General features: G+C 41.5%; 1 protein-coding gene across 3 annotated transcripts in view; it reads right to left on the bottom strand.

Annotated features, from left to right (window-relative positions):
- DNAH10 (dynein axonemal heavy chain 10) overlaps window positions 1-23,715 on the bottom strand; it is a 51,665-nt gene that overhangs the window by 5,599 nt on the left and 22,351 nt on the right. For 2 of the 3 annotated variants that reach the window (XM_042034855.1, XM_042034854.1), the window contains exons 36-68: window positions 23,544-23,662; window positions 23,252-23,410; window positions 22,830-22,965; window positions 22,597-22,719; window positions 22,058-22,192; window positions 21,541-21,754; window positions 20,940-21,059; window positions 19,864-20,009; window positions 19,300-19,452; window positions 18,755-19,015; window positions 17,948-18,120; window positions 17,491-17,584; window positions 16,258-16,425; window positions 15,779-15,967; window positions 14,981-15,152; window positions 13,887-14,090; window positions 13,064-13,144; window positions 12,462-12,659; window positions 11,684-11,845; window positions 10,953-11,127; window positions 9,926-10,107; window positions 9,044-9,180; window positions 7,963-8,180; window positions 7,400-7,621; window positions 6,677-6,824; window positions 5,596-5,875; window positions 5,025-5,254; window positions 4,152-4,425; window positions 3,399-3,503; window positions 2,788-2,942; window positions 1,899-2,053; window positions 1,482-1,665; window positions 706-906 (exon numbers count right to left, since the gene is read on the bottom strand). In XM_042034855.1, the coding sequence (XP_041890789.1) occupies window positions 706-906; window positions 1,482-1,665; window positions 1,899-2,053; window positions 2,788-2,942; window positions 3,399-3,503; window positions 4,152-4,425; window positions 5,025-5,254; window positions 5,596-5,875; window positions 6,677-6,824; window positions 7,400-7,621; window positions 7,963-8,180; window positions 9,044-9,180; window positions 9,926-10,107; window positions 10,953-11,127; window positions 11,684-11,845; window positions 12,462-12,659; window positions 13,064-13,144; window positions 13,887-14,090; window positions 14,981-15,152; window positions 15,779-15,967; window positions 16,258-16,425; window positions 17,491-17,584; window positions 17,948-18,120; window positions 18,755-19,015; window positions 19,300-19,452; window positions 19,864-20,009; window positions 20,940-21,059; window positions 21,541-21,754; window positions 22,058-22,192; window positions 22,597-22,719; window positions 22,830-22,965; window positions 23,252-23,410; window positions 23,544-23,662 (5,673 nt within the window). The remainder of the gene's footprint in view (window positions 1-705; window positions 907-1,481; window positions 1,666-1,898; window positions 2,054-2,787; window positions 2,943-3,398; window positions 3,504-4,151; window positions 4,426-5,024; window positions 5,255-5,595; window positions 5,876-6,676; window positions 6,825-7,399; window positions 7,622-7,962; window positions 8,181-9,043; window positions 9,181-9,925; window positions 10,108-10,952; window positions 11,128-11,683; window positions 11,846-12,461; window positions 12,660-13,063; window positions 13,145-13,886; window positions 14,091-14,980; window positions 15,153-15,778; window positions 15,968-16,257; window positions 16,426-17,490; window positions 17,585-17,947; window positions 18,121-18,754; window positions 19,016-19,299; window positions 19,453-19,863; window positions 20,010-20,939; window positions 21,060-21,540; window positions 21,755-22,057; window positions 22,193-22,596; window positions 22,720-22,829; window positions 22,966-23,251; window positions 23,411-23,543; window positions 23,663-23,715) is intronic. The other variant, XM_042034858.1, reaches the window with a different exon arrangement.

Below are 23,715 nucleotides of genomic sequence, written 5' to 3'. Positions count from 1 at the left end.
GTTCTCACTGCTCCTGGCAAGGCCCACAAAGCGCAGATCTGCAGCCTTAAAGATCTGCTCCAGCTCCCTTCCCACTGCAGGATGAGTGGGAGAGCAGCCCAGAGCTGCCACTGCCACTGAGCCGCTGCTTTCCAGATGTGAAATGAAATAACCATGTTTACAGGACAGGCCACCACAACAGTGGTCAAGCAGCCACAGAAAAGAACATTAGGGCAGAATCACGGCTTGTGCCTTCAAAATAATCAGCTCAGCTTTTAGTGATAAACACTGCAGCCTGAAGTAGCAGCTGGAAACCATTATCCTATTCCAATGTCTGCTCCACTGGCACTGCCAGGCTGACACAGGCCTTGATTCTGCACTGCAGCATCAGGGCTGACAGGGCTATTTCTGTCTCCAGATACTCCTCACTCGTGGCAGCATTTAAATCTAAAGACCATTTGTCATATTTCCAGGTTTACTCATAAACCTCTGCATTGAAATAACAGAACAGTTATTGCTGTTGAAACTGCTGAACAGTTTTCACCCAAAGGAAACATCCCAGTAAGATAAACAAGATGATGAGAAAAGCATTTGGCTTCATAAAGACAAAAAGCAAGTTCATAAGCCTGGGTCAGTGTGCTGCACTCAGGTCAGGCTCCTCCCAGAGCCAGCCTGTTCTGCTGAGTACCAGTGCCAGGCCATGCCCTCTGGCTGGGCTTTCCCCACCTTTAAGGACTTCTGCAGGATTCCAACTGGGAAGCCCTTAGTTGGGTCAGTGGTCAGCCAGAGGCGAAAGTCTGGGTGAGGCTCTGTAATTTTCTCCAGGGCCTTTTCCAGATGGATGAGCCACTTCACCAAAAGGTGACAGTTCTGCAACATGAGCCACTGTCCATGAACCACTGCTTTCTCCAGCATCTGCAAAGCAATCTGAGGAGAAGGGGAGAACCATCTGTGAGTAACTCTCCCTTTACCCTGAGAACAAACTGCCTCTGATGGGCTCGTGCAGTGAGTTCTCCTGCTAGGAAAGTGGTGGCCTAAATGAGTCTGACAGGAGTTCTCCCATAGACTAAAATCATGGTAAATTCAGTCAGCTGTTAACTTTTGGACATCCTGCCATAGTGTCCAGAGCAAAAACGAAAGTCAAAGGAAAGGCAGAAAAAGCAGCAGGAGAACTTTCCAGTAGCAAACACTGTAACTTCCAACCACCTCACGTCAACAGTAACATCTTCTCATATCAACTACTTTTTAACAGCCAGAAATCTGATTCTGAATCTACCCTTGCCGAAACCAGAACAGCAGCCAGTCAGCCAAATGGCCCCTTTCATGTTCAGTAAAATGCTATCCCCAGACTGACAAATCTATGTCAGAACCATGAGGTAACTCCTTTTAACATGGAGCAGACCTATGGAAAGGAAATTTGATCACTCCCAGGGAATTAGGAGCATGGCTTGCAATTCACACACACTGCACACAGCACATCCCCACCCTCCCATCCAAGTTACCTCTTCTTGGCCTTGTCCCATGGCCAGGAATTTGAGTCTATCTGCTTTAAACTCTGTCCTCTCAGCCAGTTTCATGAGGTCACTGACAGGATCAGAGCCAGGACTTAGGATAAAAACCACAGGTGAGAAAGGGGTGCTCTGCTGCAGGATGTCGTCAAAGCTGATCACGGGGGGCTGCACATACCTGGCAGAGGGAAAAGCCCAATAATTTGCCTGATGTGCACAGAGCAGCTGCCACATGTGAACAGAGCCTTGTACACGAAGGGCAAAGCTCACCACAGGCTGCACATGGAAAGCATTCAGACACGACCCCTGCTCTGCTCTTCAGGCAAATTACAGAACCATTGACACAGCTGATTACAGCTCCAGCTCTGTGTGAGTGCTGTGGCTGGGATCTGAGAGAGGAGAGTCACTTACGTCTCGCCCATCGTCACGGTCACGTAGTCGGTCACTGCCCGGTACATCCGGTCCACCCGGAAACAGCGCAACAGGAGGAGCTTCTGGAAGTCTGAGACATTGCCCTCATAGTGCATTGGTAATGGCATCTGCTCCAGAGCATCTGTGTCATACCACTGGCAGGAAAAGACAGCACACAATGCAAATGAATCCAATGGCTCTGTCAGGGAAATTACTAGGAAAATCAATTTGATGAATGAGGGGCCAAGAGACACAACAAAAAGTCAATCAGCTGCAAGTAAATATTAAAAGTTCAGGTCAATGTAAAAAATCCAACTTTTTCAGTATATTCAACTCTAGAAACACAGTTGTACTTTTGCTCTTTGTCAACTAATTCTCTTAAGACACAGAAAATAGCATCCCCAAGCAAAAAGGTATTAACAGGTTGCTTATGGGAAGACTTCTTATAAAGCAAGAAGACATGGAATGAAGCTGAAGGAGGAACAAAGGAAATCTGTTTGTCAATAGCCTATAGAATTCACTGCCACAAGCAGATCAAAGTACAATTTAGCAGCACAAAAATACCAGTGAAATGTTGACTGTCAAACAGAAAAAATTCCACTGACTTCAACAGGGCAAATAACTCCTCCAAGGCATTTAACTGACAAATAAGAATTCTACAGTATACCAGGGAAGTTTTTTTTGGTTTGTTTTTTAAAGAATATAATCCTTAATTCTCCTGCAAATAAGACAGTCACTAACTGAGGTCAAGAAGCAAAGAAAGGGCTTGAGGGAAGAAGCCCACAGTGACATCCCTCCGTGGAGTACTGTGACACGTTGCATCACACTTGAACGTTTAATACCAGAAGAAAAACTAGGAGAGAAAACAGCATTGCAAAGAAGCACGTACATTCTTCCATACATCTGGATTTTCTTCCACATCATCTGGAAGAGATTCAAATTTCTCAGGAAATAGTTCAGACAAGCGAATTAGGTCTTCCCAGCCTTGATCTGGAAGCCAAGCGTACGGTTTCTTTCGGGCACTCTTCTCCAGGGAAATATTGCCTAGGCACATACAGAAACCAGAGCCAGTGTCCATGTCAAAAATTCTCCAACGCATGACCACATATACAGTCCCTCTGCACAGAGGAACCAAGAAAAAATTTGTTCCTGGAAGCACTGTAAGATTAGATGGGTCTGCTGGAGGAAAAATGGCATTTTACAAGTGCTCGCAAAAGCCAGAATTTTATCTTTGCAAACATTTCTAAAATTAGGTATACACAGTCAGAAAATAACTACAGATTACTTTCTCAGGTAACATCCTAACAATTAGCTACTGTGAAACAGAAATAGCAGGATCCCCAGTTTGTGTAACCCAACACAGTGCAGCTCTCCTCAGTGGGAGAGCTCCCCTTCTCAAGGTGCTCTAGTAAATCATATCTAGTCAAAGATCTGTCTTCAAAAGATCTTTTAGTTATTGCTACATCGAGCTACATACTTACATATAAATATTCAATTTACCTTTCAAAAAGAACTCAAATTCTTCTTGTGGAACTCGGCCTTCAGCTTGTTCTATCTTAACAGTCATATTAAAGGAGTATAGTAACTTGTGCTTCTCAAACAAGCCTATGTTAGAAGGACAACATTTTCAAAAATCAGCTGCTAAAACTTGTGGAACTGGAGCAATCTTTCAATCCACATCCTCTGTCTGTTGTGGGGCTGATGGGATACTCCACCCCTGCAAGTGCTCAAGGCCATTTTAGGTGGGGCCCTCAGCAACTTAACCTAGTGAGTGGCATCCCTGCCCACGGCAGGGGATTGGAACAAGATGATTCCTAAGATCCCTTCCAATCTAAACCATTCTGTTATTCTATGATCTGGTCACCCCACAAAGACCATTTGGTTGACAGTTAGAATTGATGATCTCATAGGTCTTCTCCAGCCTGAACAATGCTATGATTCTATGATCAGGGGGATCAAAGCTGGGGCTTTGAATCAGGCTTGAGTCAATACAGCCCCTGTGAGCTCCATGGCTGCCTTTACCATTCGTAACTGTGTTAAGAAAAGCATTTTTGCAAGAGTTACGTGGGTAACATGCGTAGTTCCTTCTGACAGAAATAGCAGGGAGTAAACCGTGAACCAGGAGTGGTGCTGAGACCTGAACATCACTGAATTCCCTGCTTGGTAACTTGCCTCTAACATGAAGCAGCTGAAGTCAGGGCTTCGCCTTTATTTGCACAACGCAGTCTCAGCCCCTGGCTAAGTGGCACTAACCTGTGCAGCCATAGTTGTAGGTGTTCATAGTCAGTGTATCCATGATGTTTTTTAACCTCTTTGGAAGAACAGGACTGGGCATGGATTTCCGAAGAGAGAATCCAAAAACCTCTAAGAAGGAGACCAGTGAGAACTGGTACATGATGTTGACAAGTGCCATTTCAGCCAACACAGAGAAGAGAATGGCCCCTCTCTTGGCAGCTGGTCTGTAGCCATCTCGGAGAAGATCGATATCCGCTGCTGTCGTCTCAGCCAGCTTCAGTTTCTCAATCACCTGTGCAGACAGGAATTTTATACACCTGGAATTACTGTGCTGATCCAAAGGGGATCTATTACACCACAAATACCAGAGCTGTTCAGTGCCCGCCTCTCTGTGTGACTGTAGAGGGAATCTGGGCAGGTAACTCAAAAGTTGCATTATAAAATTAAAAGTTAGATAAAATTAATCCCACCCTGTATATCTATGAAAAGTAAAGGCAAAGATTTACACAAAATCACAGAAATAATATGAGAAAGGCCCTCTGGGGATCTTTAGTTCAACCTTCTGCCCAAAGCTTGATTATGACCACCATTGGATCAGGTCCAGTGTGGATTTACCCAGCTATGGCCTGAAAACTCCAAGGATGGATTCTTTTGCTTTAGAACCATAAACAAACATTACTTTGGTCCTGTTAAGGACTTCCCTGAATTTAGGATTTGGTTCTCTGATCAACAAAATAGTGCCCAATACTGAAAGAAGCAACACATTCATGAGAAAACTCTCCATTTCCTTTCAAACTATTTGCAAGCTTCAGGGTTGAAAGATAATCACAATGAAAAAGGAAAGACTACATTCTGTTCATAGATACCCTTCCAAAAAGCCCAAGCTGGTACCTCAGTAGCTTTGAATTTTGTCTCTTCCAAGGTTTCCACCAATTCCACATTGTCCAACATATTTCCTGTGGAAGTTGACAGTCCATGAAGGAGAGTGTCTTCCAGATCTTTTAGCAGGTTTTTGTTTTCACTTGTCTCCTGGATGAGACGTTCTCTCTGTTCCTCCAATTCCCTCCTTTCAAAACCCGTGATGATGCTGAGCAGCTGATCCTCCAAGCCCTTGAGTGTAACTACAGGGACAACACATGGACACAGCACAGAGTTTTGTAAGCACAGGACAGTTTTTATACAACTTATTTAATCTCAAGCCTCTCATAAAACTACAGCAATGCAACAGAGTGACTTAGTTAATGATTCTGTATCTTATTTCCTTCCTGACCAGTGCAGGAAGAGATATTTAGCTCAGTTGCAGATTAGAAGAGAGAACTGAGAAGGATTTTCTATTAAATCCTAAGTATAAGGGAGTGTATGAATTTTTTAGTTTCACCAAGGTTTCAGACAATGACCCAGGCCCTAAATTTGCACAACAGCATAATCCCTACTTTGTTATTAAGTACAAATTTGAGCTTACCTGTATAATTGATAACAATAGCTCTGCCAAACACTGAGGGGGAATACTTTGGGTTTGCTAATTTGGTGTTCAGGTACAATCTAAAATTACTGTCATAGTCAACTTCTTTGTCCCCCAGGACAATGAATGCTCGCCCCTGTGCAACTTTGACATTCTTCTCTAAGACATTGTCTATCACAGGGTCGATGTATTCATCAACACTGTGCAACAGGAAAGGGGTTCCATACTTTATGGCCAGTTCTAATTGTTTCAGGAAATCTGGGTCATTAAAGGAAGCCATCTGCAAGAGAACAATGGGAAAACATGAAAGGAGAATTGATATTCAATTTGCTGGACATTATTATTTTGCAATAGCTGCCAACACTAACGAAGTTTGCTCTTTGCTGCTTTTCGTCTTTCACAGATGATATAAACTGCACTCGTACAAAACAGTAAAGGTGCTTTTTTCTGATTAGCTGAGAATAATTTCCATTTGGAAATTACCCTTTAAAGTTCTAACTGTGCATCTAACTGTGTTTATTGTCCTACATGGAAGTTTCATCCTGGAGCTGAAATAAATCACAATCTATACCAGCTTTTTGGTTAGACTCTTTCTGCATGTGCAGACAGGCTGAGAGAGCTGGGGTTGTTCATCCTGGAGAAGAGAAGGCTCCAGGGAGACTTTATAGCACTTTCCAAAGCCTAAAGGGGCTCCAAGAGAGCTGGAGAGGGACTTTTTACAAAAACATTTAGCAATAGGACAAGTGGGAATGGCTCCAAACTGAAAGAGGACAGGGTTAAATTAGATACTAGGAAGGAATCCTTCCCTGTGAGGGTGGGGAGGCCCTGGCACAGGTTGCCCAGAGGAGCTGTGGCTGCCCCATCCCTGGCAGTGTCCAAGGCCAGACTGGACGGGGCTTGGAGCAACCTGGGATAGTGGAAGGTGTCCCTGCCATGGCAGGGGGTAGGACTAGAAGGTCCTTCCCAATCTAAACCATTCAATGATTTTGTGATCTGTAACTGGTTCCCCTTTCAAGGTGACAGATATTTATGCAGCTTTGAAAACAACCAGTAACGAGGTAAAGCAATCTTCTGTCTTTACCCTCAGATTATTCTTTTCTTCTTTCTTCTTAATCCAATGTAAGGCCTGTTGCTGTGGGTCAATACAGAGCGGGAAGCGGCTTGAATATGTTGTCAGGATGCCATTCTGGATAGAGAGCTCATCTGGGGGCAACCCTTGGGAAACCCATCTGGGAACAGAATGTATCAAAGACCAGCCTAGGATGAAAACTCAATGGGAGAGCAGCACATTTCATTTGTCAGTAAAATGATGCAATTCACTGAGCACACTATTAGACACACAAGGACACACACACAGGGTATGTGATTAGGGGGACAGTGTCACAGCTCACTAACTCATTGTAACTGCACTACTCAGAGTACTGACTGTTGCCTTAGGTGAGCAATCCTGTGGTAGTTGATATATGGGCTACCTGGGCATGGGTCTAATAAAGACATCTGTTGGGTTATAGAAACATATTTTATAGAGAATTCCTAAAATTTCCTAGAAATGGTATTACACGTGTCTAAGTTCAGTGAATGTCCCTGGAGTGCTAAGTACAACAGTTTGTTACAGCAAATGGCCCCTGTTAATCAGAAGGAAAATAATTTGGCTCTTCCTCTTGATACGAAAGTAAGATTGTCTCTCTCTGGTATGGCTGTGCACCTCTACCCACAACACCAATTCTGTGCTACAGATTCAGCTCCAGACTCCCACTTTATAATGTCACATTCAGTAGTCCCTGGGTTTCCTGACTGGACATACCTGCTAACCTCCACCTCGTTAGTCAGGAGGCTCTCTAACTTAAATGGATGGCTGACAGGAATTTCTCTTGAGAAAATATCTTCTTGCCACACTTGATAGAGCATTTCATGACGGAAGTCCCAGCTGAAGGCTCCTTCATAGCTCAGAAAGGCAGCAGCAAGTAGACAATCTCCAAGCAACTTCACCTTTCGTATTTCTAATTCCTTGAATTCCTCTGTCCACCTGATAGAATTATATGAGTCAATCTGTACCAGGAAGATGGGGTTTATGTGCAGAATTTCCTGCTACTTTAGATACAGGTTGAGATAGACTCCCACATTTAGAATCAGTTTTCTCTCACTATTATGGTGGCCACAGACACTGAGTTGATCTGAACCTTCTTCCTTTTAATCTCAGTTATTTTCCAAGAGCTGATGGATATTAGCTCAGAACAGATAATAGCTCTTCTCAGAAACAAAAACCATAGGAAGCAACATTTTCAAAAATGTCTCCACCTGACAGATTTTATCCCTGACACAAGAACCTCTGATGTCAGAAATTATCCTCTTTGAATCTAGACTTACCTCTCATTCTCGGATTTCAAGCCAGCGATGAGCTTGTCAGCAGCCTCTAATCTTCTCTGCATTATCTCTGCTTCTTCTTGTAACTTTTGGTTTTCTTTTATTGCCAGTTCATATTTTTCCCCCAAAACTTTAAGCTCATCCTGAATGGCAGCCAACTCTGCCTGTATCCTTTCCAGCTCCCGCTTACTTAATTCGTAGTTCCGTTCTAGCCTGGCCACCTAAAGTACATTTTGAAGGAAACAAAAGTGTCAGAGGACAGAAGGATTTTGGAGAGAACTATTAAGTTCTCACATTTCTTTTGGTTACATCATGTATTTCAAAGTGTCCTGGTAATACACAGTGTAAGCCAAAACAACTTGACACTCTCACCCTCCTCTCCCCGTCCCAAACACACATCATGGTCTGACACTGCAGTTCCAAAGCAGAGAAATCTCCCAGTTTTGTACCCACAAGGAATATTAAAGCATTGGAGGTCAACAGGACTCTTACGCCCTGACAAAAGGGGAGGTTTGTCTGCTTAATAACAACAGTATTAAGGCTCCAAAAATAGTCAGACACATCATCTAGTGAATATACTTTCTCTGTAGTCAGTTGTATATAATAACCTTTTCTTGACAAAAGTTTCCCAGTGTCATCTGTTGGACATTAGCTTTCCTTTGGTAATATAGCTGACTTCCCAGTCATGCTAAAAAAAGCTAATCAAGGTCTGTGCTTAAGGAACATGGATTTTGTGTACTACTGACCTCAGCTCTGTCCACATGCCATGGGGTTTTAAGTTTGTTTTTAGTAAAAAGCTCTAAACTGTGTTTTTCTAAGCATGTTAGATTACAAAATTCCAACTGAACATGTTCCTCCCTCATCCCTGAAGCACTGCCAAGGATGACAACCCACATCCCAACACAACAAATACAGTGATTTGTGACTGAGAACCTGCCTCACTGCTACTGCAATAGCTCTCCTAAACACCACTTTTTAAGCACTTAAATAAGAAAAGTGGGCAGTCCATGAAGTGGTTAAGTATTATCTTTTCCATCAGGATCATGCTTTGACCTTCTCTGAGTTTGATTCCAACACATTTTACCTTTTCTTCCTTTGGCTTGACTGTTTTAACTACATCGCAGTAGGTCACAACTGCTTCAGCAAACTTTAACATTCCCAGTCCTGCTCTGCTGATAACTTCCATTTCAGCCCAGGTAGTATTAAGATTCTTTAAGAGAGCTAAATTGGCAAACATAAAAATATTGCAAGTGAGTTGAATAACTGTGCAAAAACTCTCAAAGAAATAGCTTTTCCTGCCAGCAATATCAGCCAGTGCTGTGACAGACAATAGGAAACATATGTCAGAATATTGAAGAGACTCTAAGATGAAGCTACTGGGCTGTAACAACACAAGCCCAATATTGTTAATGATTTCTCAGGTTCTTTCTCCATGAAGGGAGTGTATTCATGACTTGTTCAGCATGTCTGAGGATCATAATTTGTCTTCTCTGCAGCAGTGAGATGCCATTTTTCTCCAAGACCCAAATTCCCCTTCTAATGGGACTACTCTGGATTGCACCTTTGAGAGCATGTGCAAGGGCCCATAAACCTTAGATACAGCTTATCTTCTTTCCACTCTGTAACATCACATTTTAATTGCCATCATATGGGTGAGGCCATAATTCTACTAAGCAGCTAAAAGCAGACAGAAGCAGCTATCCTGTTTGTTTCTTGCCTGCTTTAAACCAGAGCCTGTAAGACCCCTAGCTAAGGAATAAACTGGATGGAACACACAGCAGAAGGTCTTTGAAATCCGAAAAATCCAGTCACCCCAACAGTGCAACAGCTGCAGCACTGCGGACAGAGCTGTCCCTTGACACAGAGTGAATCTCTCCCAGATTGCACTGGAAGGATTGTCCCTGACATGGCTGATCCCATTAACAAGAACCTATATTCACTGCAAGTACCCAGAACAGGAACTCACCTCGCATAGCTTTCACATGGCTCCACGGAATTTCCCTAAAGTCTGTCGTCAACAGAAGTCGCAGGAAATTTGTGTCAGCCATCATTGCTTTGGCATTCTTCCAGTTTTGTTCTTTGTAACCTCTCATTATAAGAATACAGTCCAGGACAACCTGCACCTGCTTCGGGGGTGTTGCAAAGGATCTGGAAAACAGGTGAGAAAGACAGTGGAAGAGAAAAAAGGAGACAAAGCACATGATGCCAGACATGGGCACTTCCTGTTAAGAGAGGCATTGTAATACAGGAGCTTCTACATAAGACAAGCTCCAGCAGTGAAAAAGATAACCCAAGTCAGACAATAAATTATTAACTACTCAAAAGCTAAGAACCAATTCTTGTATTCAGACAATTTGATCCACGAAATACTAAAGGATTTCAACTGTGGAAAGCTTAAAACACTGAGGATTTCTTTCCTAGGGCAGTGAAGCAGCTGGAGAAAAATCCAGAGACCTATGAGAGAAAAGAAACTGAACATGTGTGGCAGGGAAGGGAGAGGCATTGCTACTTTGGGGATAACTATTTCAGGGAGAGATAAAGACTGGATGTGCCTTAATATTGATCCTCAAATAAAAGATGTATTATCCAAACACAGGGAGGAATAAATTCAGCAGGGAAATATATTTTCATGCTATGAAAGTATCCCTGAAAAACAACTGTTGGTGTTCCTACTTACACAGAAGAAAAAAGAAGAGGAATGAACAGGTTTGGACAGCCATCGTTCAGGCAAAAACCAGAGCAGGTTCTGGTGCATCAGACACAGGCCAGAGAAAGATGAGGAAAACAGCAAACAAAAGCCTGGAAGAACTGTCTTAAAGCAAAGTCATGGGCTAGGAATCAGGGCATTCTGTTGTGACCTCTGCACCCAGACAACTGATTTCCTGACCTTCACAGGCAGGTGAGGAAGATGAGGCTTAGGCTCAGACCCAACAAACAAGGGGTTCTCAGTGTATTTCCAGGACTTTATGCTACTGTACATACAAATGAGTCACCTGAGTTCAGTAACTTCAGCCTTGTCGAGCTTCTCGACCTCCCGTTTGGCAGCTTCCATAATAGGCTTGATTTGATCCAATGCTGCCTCAGCCTCCGCCTTCTCCACAGCAATAATCTTATTCTGTTCCTGTATCTCTATAGCTTTTTCTTCACCCATTTTTTTCTTCTCCTCAGCTAGTAATTGTAAAGGCAGGATCATGAATGGATCATTCAAGTTTGTATACAGAACATATACTAATATGCTAATAGAGATTTACTCTTTGCTGAAAATCAGAAATCACCATCAAGTCAGAACCTTTGTGTTGCCAGCTTGCCTCTGCTTACAGTTACATCACCAGGCTAGGAACAGTTAGTGTTCCACACATCAGTGTGCACAATCTCTTTTTCTCCATGTTTCCCTCTCATTTTCCTCTAATACTAAATTTCTGAATTAGAAGTTGCCTTTCTGGCTACTGTCTTTCCCACATTTCCTACACCTTGGAAAGGGAAAACAAGGGCAGGCAAACGTAATAGTGAGCTGTGTAAAGTACTGTGGGCCAAATGTAGAGCAAAGATGGCAATCTGGGCAAGGCAGGGGACCTGCCCTTCTGGCATGGCATGGGAGCAGCACACAGAACAAGAGGGATACCTCAAAAAGCAGCTGGAGCTCCTCAAGGATCTCCCAACTCAACACAGATGATGTGAGCCCTGCTTAGCCTGTGGGACACTTCAGTAGCTGTAAATTACTCACCTATTTCTGTGTTTATTTTAATGTCTCGTAACAAAGCCTCAATAGCAGCTGTTTTTTCTGTTAGCACAATCTTTTGCTCAGCAAGTTTAATGTTCAGCTCAGCCAGCTGTACAGCAGCTTCCTTCAATTTAACTAAGCCCCCATCCAGCCGTTTACATTGTGCTAGGTAGAAAAAAGGGGAGAAATGTCAGTGATTCATTGATTGTGTTCAACCACATAACAACAGACAATCTCACAAAGAGAAAATATCCTTAGAGGTGCACTGAGGGATTTTCCTTTCCTAAGCCTCCCAACCAAAATGATGTTAATGTCACTTGAGCTGGCACAGTGGCCCTGTGCCACAACTTATCTTCCATGTTACCCTGCTTGTATTTTATCCTCTTCACATATTCCAGTGCCACTGAAGTATGAATAAGAATTGCTACTTGAGGAAGAAAGTCAAACCTTGAGAGAGGCCATGCTGGCATTAGATTTCACCAGACTGCTCCCCAAGCAGAGGAGTGTCTGGTTTGGGGATTCTGGCTCATGTTCATTCACAAAAGGATTTGAGGAGAGCCCACTGTTTGACAGAGTCTGAACACTCACATGTGGCAAAGATTTTGGGTCAATGTCAAAACACAGCCCCCACAGCTGTGTGCCAGCACAGCATTTGAGATAGTACTGCTAAAACAATTTTTGCATATTCTGGGTAATATGTGGGATTCTCACCAGAACTCCTTTTGGTTTTAAAATATTTAAATCATGCATTAAAAAGGAGAAAACATCTACAAAGCCTTACCCAAAATGAACTCATTTTTCTCCTCCAGCAATTTTGCATAAGTATTGATAAAATCAAGGTAATTTTTTGGTGTGACGTGATTTCTACGTCTCAGTTTCTCCAGAAATTTCTTGCTGAAATCCCCTACAGATTCATGCACCATGACAATGTGGTCAATCACTGCCTTGGAGCTCTCTGGTGGGATGCGTTTGTTTTTTCCTAAAATTGGGCAGAAGAAATAAAAAATTTCAAAGATTTGTGGCTTTTTTCAGAGTACACCAATTACCATCTTCCTTATGCACATCTAAGCCAGGCACAAAACAAGTCTGTTTTCTGGGGCAAAAAGCAAGACCAGGGCAGAGCCAGAAGGAAACCTCTTGGTAGGCAGCCCACATTGTCTGCAGAGCTGGGAACTTGAATTTTAGCAATTTAAAAAGCCTATTCCATTAAGAAATTACCATCCAGTAGTTTTTTGACTGGGTTTTTTCATTACCCATTTAGACTCAAGGTAACAAGCACAATGGGAAATGAAACTGTGAAATGTACAATAACTGCAAAGTAAAGAATTTATTTCTTAGGCTATGCCAAGGGTTAATGGGTTGAAATACTGGCATGTTACATACCCAGAAAGGATTGTGCAACTGCACACAAGGCCTGGGCAGGCCAGGGCAAGAACCAGTCAATACCAGTGTTGTTGACAAGACCTTAAAACAAAAGGACAGGTTATCTGAAAAATTCCTTTGTAAAACAAACCCCTAATCAGACAGGCAGTCCTCTAATTAACTTTATTTACATCAAGAATTTGCAAATTAGTCTCGACTCTTTCTAAGCACTAGAACTTACCACAAAATTCAATACTTCCATTTGCCCCAGTGTTCTGCTAACCCCACTGTACCATTCTTTAGGCTCTACAGGACACAGTCAAAGCTGCAATAAAATATTTCAGGGCCTGGTTTAGCATTCCCACCTGTACCCATCTTTCACGAATCTCTTCTGTTTCCCAGGGCTCCTGCAGCACCTGCCAGGCTCAGGTGTTTTTTCTCTCTGTGGGTGTCCCCCTCACCACGCCCGTTTTTGGCTTTGGATACAAAAATGTTTCTCTTACCACCACCCCAATTTCATAATGATTTAACACCACACCTTCTGCTGTAAACTACAGAGGAGAGGCTGCAGACAAATGCTGTGTATTCCCAGTTCAGTGAGGATGACCAATTGATTTTTAGCTGTTCAGCTGGAAAATGAACTGATCTGATAAATGCTAATCAATATTGTTCACTGATACGTGGTAATTAACTGGAAAAAAATCATGCACTGCAAATCCCTTCTCATGAAACCTGCTCTGCTTAGTGTTATCTGCCAGACATCTCTCAGTGTCCAGTGGAGATTTTTCTCTTGCCTGTAAATCTTTTTTTCGTGGAGAAAGGACTAAAAGTGTACAAGTTATACCTGGGAAATTTCTGCACCACGTTCTCAGGTCCTCCCCAACCGGGGACATTCCCAGGACAATGTGAAGGTTGCTTGCACATTTGCTTACGAAATATTGCCAGATACTCTCTTTAGCTGGGCCCACGCCAGCTTTAGCAGCTTCTTCTCCAATCTGATTCAGTATGGAGTCTTTTTCATCATCTGCAAAAAGGGCTGGCACCATTCCTGTAACATAAGGACAGAAGAATGCTAGTGAGAACAACCAGTAAGAGGAAACCATATGGCTGGGGATAGGGCAAATGAGAAACCAATTTTAAACCTAGTTCTGCAAAAATGATTCTGAGTAGTTTTGAATGAACCAATTCATCTCTCTATCTTCTCCTCCTCCCCATAGCCCTCACGGAAAATAGGGCATACTTGGAATTTAGAGGAATAATTAATGCAGTTTTGGTTGGGCTTCAGCAACATATACAACATGTCACAGGAACATAACTACTTTTAACTCTGCAAAGAAAATCTTCATTAGTGTCTGTGAACCATCAGATCACATTTTTGTTCTCTCAATCTTGTGGCAAATATTGCCTAAGTAACCTAATGACAGACCAGGGACAGGGAAAACTAGACTAAGGAAAGGGATAAAATTAACACATCTGTTCTCATATCAGACTGTGTAGGAACTTCTATAGAGAGGGTGGTCACACAGTGCCAGCTGCTGCTCCTTTCCAGCTGCTTCATTCACTAGAAGACATCAAACTACATTTTAGGACATATATAAATAAATATACATATGAACAGTTGCTGCAGTTCAGGTGAATGGATTCAAAAGCCAATTGGACAACAGGTGGGTTTGTGGCCAAATGCAGCTGAAGTTTCCCTCAGTCTTGGAAGAAATCTGAGACTCCTGGAGCGCTATCACCAGCATGAATGAACCCTATAACCTCTCCAGACACATTTGACTCTAAGATGATGCCAGAAAACCATTATTAAGGCCAAGATCATTTCAGGTAGTACTGAAAGGTGTGAAAGCAGCAGAGCGCACAGGGTGAACCAGTAATAGCTGCATCAAGAGTTCTGTTGAGATTATAAATCACAAGCAGAGAGGCTGCCAAAGGCACCTGAAGTCAACATGTTGTTGATGAGTTCCAGGAAACTCTCTTCTGCCACCTGCCCATCTGTAAACAAGAAGACCATTGACTTGTTCTCAATACCCAGCTTCAGGTACAAATTTTTCAAATCATCTCGGAAATTACTTTCTCCATATCCTCGACTCAAGATGATCTCAAATACCTAAGGATGAAAACATACACTGAGAAGACACAGGTGGACCCAAGACATGATGGTAACTCTGAATTTCAACCCAAAGGGGTTGGTTTGGCCCCAATCATCAGTAAATGTTTAAGTATCAATAAAATTATGCAGTACATTCTTTTTTAAAAATTACATTTGTACAACCCTGCAGGCTTGCATTTTCAAAATTGGTTTGTGTTCATCCTCATTTTTTGTTCTTTCCTTCCAAACCTTTGTAAGTAAAGTGCCTCTGAGAGGAACATTTCCTCTCTGAAATAATACAGTATCAATCACAACAAGGCTCCTCGGGCAGCACTGGAGGGCTGCTGTAACACATGGAAGTACCAACAGCAGTAGTTAAGGACAATTAGTTGTTCATCGCCAAACACATCCTTGTTTTCTTTCCCCAGTGCCAAAACCCAGATTCAGGCACTGACAGCTTCCTACCCAGATCACACACAGTCATCTTGGGCCTCCTGTCAATCACCTCACCCTGCATTTCTCTCCACAGGGCAGAGCTGCAAGCCTGATCTTGACTGACTGATTTACCCACATCCCCAGTTTAATCCCAATCACAGTATTACTTTCCCTGTCTCTTTTCCCAGCCAAGACACAGGGTCACTAACCTCACATCCAGCTGTATGTGCAGCCAGTCTCGTCAGGGACTGCTTTCCTGAGCCTCCCACTCCGATGAGCAGGGCGTGCCCACGGTCCATCCGGATGATGCGATGGATACGGATTAAATGCTCCAAAGCATCATCAAAAAGAACCAGATGCATTTTAATATGAAACTCATTGTAGTCTTCCAAAATCTCCTTCAGAGAAAGGTGAACAGAATGTTACTAGGAGACCAGTGAAACAATTAATAATGTTAATAAAATAGCCCATTCAGCAGCATTATTCCTTTCCCGTTCCTCAGGGAAAATAAACTATTGGAAAACACAGCTGACTCTGTAGCTGATCCTCAGTTTTCATCACTGCAAACCCCAACTGGGCATCCAAGCACATAAAGTTCGGCGTGCACACAGAAGAGAACAGATTTCCTACAGCCTAAGGCAGGCTCCTGCCCATTCCTCAGGCACAGTTCCCAGCCAATGCACTCTACCTGAAAGAGAGCTTTTGCTACATCATAGTCTTGGATATCTTCATAAATACGAGGTTCTGCTTCATTCAGTGCTGTTCTGAAATCTCCAAAAAGAATGGGATCCCTCATGACATGCTCCAAGTCATCTGTGAAATGCTCTTCAACCAAGGTTTTTATATGGCCTTGTACCTTAAAGGATATGAAATGAGTCAGGCAACACAAAAAAGCACTTGATTGTGAATCCAGTAATACTTAGAAAGGTGATAATGCAGATTCTTGCTCAAATATTGATTTATTTAAAGGTGATACTTAAGTCACTAGAAGATCCAAAGATTACTGCCCCCTTCTGTGTTCTATGTATGATCTAAAATGATCTAATAGGCAGTTCAAGAATGGTTCAAGACAATCTACTGTAGAACATCAAAGCAAAAAAGGATAAGCCTGTTAAAAAAAAAAACACCTTCTCATATATTGGTGTAAACAGTATATTAATAAACTTTCCTTTTCAGCATTCCTAGATGTCTCATCAGAAAGATTTCTCACAAAGCTTCAAAGTCTGCATTAATATTTTGCGTTGTGAAAACTAACCTGGAGATATATCTTTGTATGTTAGAGGAGAAAGTTTTAACCATAAAAATCTGAAGCCTTCCTGGCCTACCTCTTTTCATCTAAGCAACTTCCAAAGCAAAGCAAGTTGCTTATAGGTGAGTAGACTTTACCTCTATTTCTCTCCTAAATCTCAGGGTTTTAAATTGGCATTGTTCTCTTCTGTATTTTAAGATATAATTTGAAGTATTTTCCAATTTGCATAACAGCCAAAACTGAATCCACTGTGTAAGAACTTGGCTTTTATCCTTTCTGCTACTTGACTGTATAGTCACATTCTGGTACAATCTTCCCTGAAGGAAAATACCGACTCAAAGTGATTTCCTGAGTTTTCTCCTGTACTGCTCTCACACTTTGTCACCCTTACTTCTGCCAATCAATTCTCCTGGATAGACAAACCAAGTGATACTTTCCATTGCTTCAGCAGATCTGCTTTCTTAGTCTGCCACAGCCAAATTGCTTCAGGAAAAGAGTCTTCCATGGGCTGTGTTTTAAATTAATGAGCAACATTTTGCTTAGACATATTGCTTAGACAAGTCTGCAGTCGGACAGCAAGACCAGAGTCCAACACTTGATAGTGTTGCTGTTGCAAGTTAATTGCCATAATAATAGTCAGTGACTACTGAAAAATTAAAAGAAATTACTCACCAATTCTTTGTCTGCCTCATTAATCAGCCTGTCATGGAAAACCCTCAGGCACTCATTTCTCCAAACTCTCACCATCTGGGTCACTGTGTGAAACCTGAAATAACATCAAAATATCAGACTGCACCAAATGAGCTGACACAATTCCTAAGGCCATATGGTTAATAACAAGGACCAAATTTTGGATTGACCTTTTTACTTTATTATCTTTATGATTTGGTTCTTTTCATAATAACTAATTTGCTTGCATTTTTACCTCTGATATCTCATTTAAGAAGGACTAATGCATCAGTGTTTGGTATGGAGAGTAAGATCACAGTTTAGGATGTTCTATTTCTCATTGTGGTTTAATGAAAAGTGACCAAATGTGACTGATTTCATGTACCAAATGACCTCATTTTCACCCAGATTCACCCCAAAAAATAGGTGTGGGACCACTAATGAGTTTTTCTATTCTTACCTTTCTGAATCTGTAAGAACAAGTCCATTATAGATCCTGGAAAGATCCCGAAGGTTAAAAATGTAATGGAATTTAGAAGGAGTAGGGGGTAGGTCAGTAATAATCATTTTATAAAGTTCCAAAGTACACAGAGTAATCTTGTCAGAGATGGCTGATATGGACTCGTTAAAGGTCTGCAAACATGAGAAAGAAGAGGTGTTTTCATGAGACTGCCCAGACAGAACTCAATGCTATTAAACATAATCTGCTTTCCAGCTTTTAAACCTGTTTGGTTCAGAAATTCTCTCTAGTATGAACATTCTGCAGTTAAATGTTCAGGGCAGGCTCCATCTTCACTCTGGAACCTGCTGAGTGCTCAAGATAACATCAAACTCAGTGACTGGAATTCCCACAGGATTTCTATAGCAGAAAAATTAAGCTGATCTTAACTAGTGTTGTGGGTACCTGGCTAGTAATGCAGTCTATTGCATTATATTACACTTTTCATACTCATTCAGGAAAGAGTTTGATGATCTCTGTGCATTTGCTTACAGGAACTGCAACCAAATCATTCACAGGTTTCAACCTATGAAAAGCCCCAGGGTCATAAATTACCTGCTGGCTTGAATGTTTACATATCACACAAGAATTTATCTAAACAATGTAAAACCCATTGAGAAAGATAAGAGGAAAAGAAAGGTTTGCGTGAGGTTCTAGGTATTAAAAAAAATGATAACAAAGATTTGAGGTCTTGCAACAACATAGAAATAAATTTCTATTTAAAAATCATAAACCTGTTGAGGAATCCTTTAAAAACAGTGAAATTACCGCAGTGTGGCCTTTCAGGATGGAGGAGTAGATCAAATTCAGTGATTGCTCAGAAGGAAAAGGGACGTTAAAAACACTGAAGAGTGAGGTGAATCGAGGGTCAACTTCATTCCGACCTCCTCCAGCTTTGCCCATGGCAGCAACAAAACCCAGGTCTCGAAGAAATTTAATGTTCATCTCTTTACCACGATCGTACATGAAACCTTTCTCTAGCAGCAGCTTCAGTAGGGCAATGGGTTGCTGTGTGCCATACTCATCAATCTGCAGGATACACAAGGATACATCAAAGCACAGTACATCAGCTCACCAATTACTGCTTTAAATGTGGGGATACTGTGCTCCACACTCAGGAGAACATTACAGGGACTAAGGGACACTTTGTAAAGCTCTGGCACTGACTGTGAACATTCAGGCAGTGTCTCCTATGGGAAAAGTGCCTCTTCTATGAGATAAACTAAATGCACACTGGATTTGTACGTGCAGGGACCATATCAGTGCCACCCCAAATGTTTCTATACTACCTTGCAAAACTATTGACAGCTTACCCTTGGCATATTCATATCATCCATGAACACAAGGAGACGTTTTCCCATGGGAGGGCCAAAAGTGTCTTTAGTTCGTTTTTCTACGTTTGTCTCCAGGTTTCTCTGAATGTCCAGGGATGTTGTACGAGAAGAGAAGTTAATTACCAGCACCAGCTGCAAACAGGAGGAGATGATAAGAATGGATTCTAACCTATTTTGTTGGGGTTTTTTTTACTAAAGCATTCAAAAGTATTTTTATATTAGTTGTCAGACATACAGGAAATGCTTCTCAGGTCCATAATTCACTTGAGTTACAGATGACAAAGAAAAGTAACCCCATTCTTAACACATTGATAATATATTTTTACTTCATAAAATTGAGTCTGTACAAGGTAGAAGAGGACAAAACATCTTTGATCTTGAAGGATTTTCAAATCAGCCACACACTTTGAGTCTGGAGCTTGCAGTCACATTACCCAAGTCAATATTGCAACCCACAGACTCACACCTCACAGTGCAAATTTACCACAAGGGCAAAGAATGAAAATGCAGCTTTACAAACAGGGCAAAAGGCCTCACACATACATTAAGGTCTTTGTCCAGATTGCTTAGGAAGTTCTGTGTAGTTGCTGTCTTAGATGTACCCGATTCACCTACAAGAACAACTGGGCGTTTCACTTTTACCATCTGTTCCAGTAACCAAGCAGTGCGTGTGGTATCCACTGTGGGCACTGAAAAAGAGCATGAACACAATCACAGGCTAAATGAAAATGCACTACAGCTGGGGGATTTATATTTACAGAATAGTGCTGGAACACACTCTCGAGGTATTAACATGCAGTTGCACAAAGACATAATCTGAATTATCAACTCACTAACAATGCCAAAAGAAAATTTTAATTGATTAACCATCGTCTTTCAGTCTTTGTCATTGGGATCTTTTCGTATATATATATATATATACACACTAAAAAAGAAGTTATCATTCATATAGGAGGGTCATGGTTTGGTTAAACTCCATTTAATCCCTATTTCAAGGATATAATCAGGATTTATTTGGATCGTAAGCATTTTCCCAGAACTCTAGAGAGATTAATTTTTTTTCTATGTGAATAGCCTGCCATTTGGAGCAACTTCAGAGATCATAAATTTATCTCTTGTGTCAGTGAAGTTAACCCGTGCTTGCTGGAGTATCACTGTAAATTAAGATGCCTAAATTTGTCCTTAACTATGAAAAGCACAATTAGGCAATGCTTGAAGTAACAACCAATAACAGCCCTAAGAATGTAATTTTTATCTACTGAATACTTGAACTACAAGCTGATGTTTTCCTAGAATTTCTCGTAGAGCAAGCTGTGAATCTCCTGCTATTCTAGCTTTTAAAAGGCATTATTAGCTCCTAATAAGCCTTACTAACTGAGACATGCTTTCATCTTCTCCTCACTTTTTTATTAGACAACGCTGTAAACATCAACTTTACCACTGCTAAATTACTATGACAAGAATTTTAAAGAAACTGATTTGTGCCATCACAAGAAAGTGAACGTGAGTAGATGACCTTCAGTACAGAAAGAGGATGTCTCATGTCAAGTGCCATGCACTCAGTGGTAGCATGTTATGAATTAAAAGCAAATCATCACTGTATTTTATCTTATACTCACCTAGAATGTCGAGAAATTTCACTTCAGGATTATGAATATATTCGGGAACAAGTTGCATCCAAGGTACCCACTTCTTTTGAGACCCATCAAAATGGAAGTCATACAAAGTTGGCAGCTGACCTGCAAACCATTAAGTAACTGCAAGTTTTTAGGACACTGAAATATTTCCTAAGAAAACAATCCGATTGAAATGAAAATTAAGGGTAAGATTACAGACCAAGTTGGACAACACTTTTTTCTATTTGCAAGTCATTTAACCCATGAAGGCATCAACCAACATTCTTCTACTCCAGAACATGGATCATATTATCACTTTTTAAGCAACTCCCACTGGTCTTCCTTTCAAATTTTCTTTTTCCTTTCACTGTTTATCTCTTTAACCTGGCATAGAAGAGTACTGCTCTGTGAAGACAGACCACTAGCTGAGAGTCACCTAGCACGAGTATCTCTATGAGGTTTTCACCAATAGCCCCTCAAGGAGCATATTTTGCAGCCAGGACAGCTAGCTGGAAGGAAAATAATGATCTGCCTTCATGGAAACTAACACTTTTCTACTGTAATCAATGAGGTTAAATTGGATTAAATTATGACAAGGTCCTACCTGGCAGCTCCCCTGGCTTTGCCAGGATGTTCTCACCCTGAACAATAGACATGCAGGAAATACGTTTAACGTTTTCATCAAATTTAATTCTCCCAGCATCAAGAAGAGAAGCACCTAAGGAGCAATACAAAGCTTCCAAGAAAAAACACTCCAAAACATCAGGATTTTCAGGCTGTACCACTAGGACATCCAGCATCACAGTCAACTGCACGATCTGTTGGAAAAAGGACAAATCAGTAAACAAAATTGCCATTTAGAGACACGAAAACTCTTAATATGTTTTCAGCTGATTGCCGGTCTTTTGTTCTTACAGGTGAACCTACTGCTATGTGTATTCAGTTCAGCAGAAGAGCATTGTTAGGAGATGACTGGTTTGGTGTCTCTGTACTCATCAGTAGCAAATTGACATTTCAGCACGGACTCTCCTCCTGTGCTTTCTTTGGGAAGATTTTACTTCCTCCATCATTCCATTTTCTTTTTAGTTAAATGTGTTCAATCTTTATTCTCTGTTTCTTACCATATTTAAATCTGTTTGAGGAATAATGGTCTTCAGCTTTCGTTCTTGTCTGCCATCCACAATTCCCTCCACAATCATATCAATAAGGTCAGGCACATACTTTTGAAAGAGACGATTCAATTCCACTCTCTCTTGCTAAGGAACACAAAAAGGACAATATTTCAGCACACACAAGGCTGGAAAGACAAATTTTTACAGCAGAACTTCCCATCAATACCTGGCTGACCAGGGATTGTTCCTGAAGGAATCACTTCTACCAAAGACAGGGTACAGTCACATGAAAAAATGTGATGCTGTTGTATGGACTGGGTGTTCAGCAAGTGAAGATCAGCATTCATCAGGTGGTAGCAAGTAAGTTGTCTTACTTCAGTTCCCTGTGGACTTGAGTTTTTAAACTAAATGTAAGAAACAAGGACCTAAGCAACCTTACTGTTAACTCTTGTCAGAAAAATCAGACTGCCTTTACACAGGTTTTTTACAGCTGTCTACAGTTCAGTGTTAAACATAAATACTCTCTGAACAAGACCAGAAACTCCCACCTCATTTTCTCTTCCTTTGACCCACTTCTGCCAGTAGGGCTCATATCTCAGATTTTTAGGATCTACAAAGACCATTCCGCAGCGGGATACTGTGGCAGGAGATGCATACTGTAAGTCCCCAACCTACAAAATAATCACACAAGATAACAATACACAGCAACCTCTTTTCAGGCTTTAAAGCCCCATCTGTATCTAACCCTTCCCATTTATTAAATGGTCCAGTCATTTCTTACCTCAAACAACAATGCACAGTGTGCCTGAAGTCTAATCCGCTCCCCATTTGCCAGGGTCAGTAACTTGTTGTCATCCATGACAGAATTCATGTTTTCAACCCAGAGAGCATCCACATCTCCATCAAAGAGAATGTACCTGTGTACAAGAGCCATGGGGCACTGACTGACCTCTGATTTTGCTAACATACTCCTGAATTCAGAAGTGTCATCAATGGTATCAGTCCAGGTATTTTGAAGTCTACCATTCATTTTTTATAATTGCATCGTTTCACTGAGGCTAGACTCACAGGAGATAGTGTCTACGGGTCTTTCTTTCTATTTATTTAGCACTTGTTTCTTTTAAATAGTACCATATCAATTTTTTTTCAGTTGGTGTAAACCCCAGGATCTCAAAACCACCACAATGATTTCCAGCTGCCTACCTTCGCTCTTTCTTGTCAGTGGGTCTGTTGATATCCCGAAAAATGTTTGACAGGACTCCATCTGTCCAGTCTCGTGTGACAGGGTCAAGGATCCCATACAGCTCAATCACACTCATAGCTTTAGGGTTCAGTACATAAAGCTTTGTCAATAATCCCAGCCTAAAGATACAGGAAGAAAAGCAATTGTAAAATGTCACACCATCATCTCATGTTAACCCAAGCAAATACTCTGGGCAGGGCTGAGTAATACAGACTGTGCCATTTGATAGCCTGGTTTACATTCTATACTCACTTGTTTTGGGCCTGGCACAAGGTGTTAATAACAACTGTCTTGCCACCTCCAGTAGGTCCAACCACCATTGTAGTGTGACGAGTTAACATTGTCTCATACATCTGAACTACTTTATCCACCTGAAAAATAAACATGGATTCAGTAGACTACTATCATAACTCTTTGTGGACAA

The sequence above is a fragment of the Corvus kubaryi genome, unplaced genomic scaffold, assembly GCF_017639235.1.
Source record: "Corvus kubaryi isolate FWS band 111438036 unplaced genomic scaffold, C.kubaryi_AGA036_p1.0 37382, whole genome shotgun sequence".
Taxonomy (NCBI): Eukaryota; Metazoa; Chordata; class Aves; order Passeriformes; family Corvidae; genus Corvus; species Corvus kubaryi.
The sequence above is the reverse complement of the archived record's forward strand: the minus strand, read 5'-3'. Positions and strand labels throughout refer to the sequence as shown.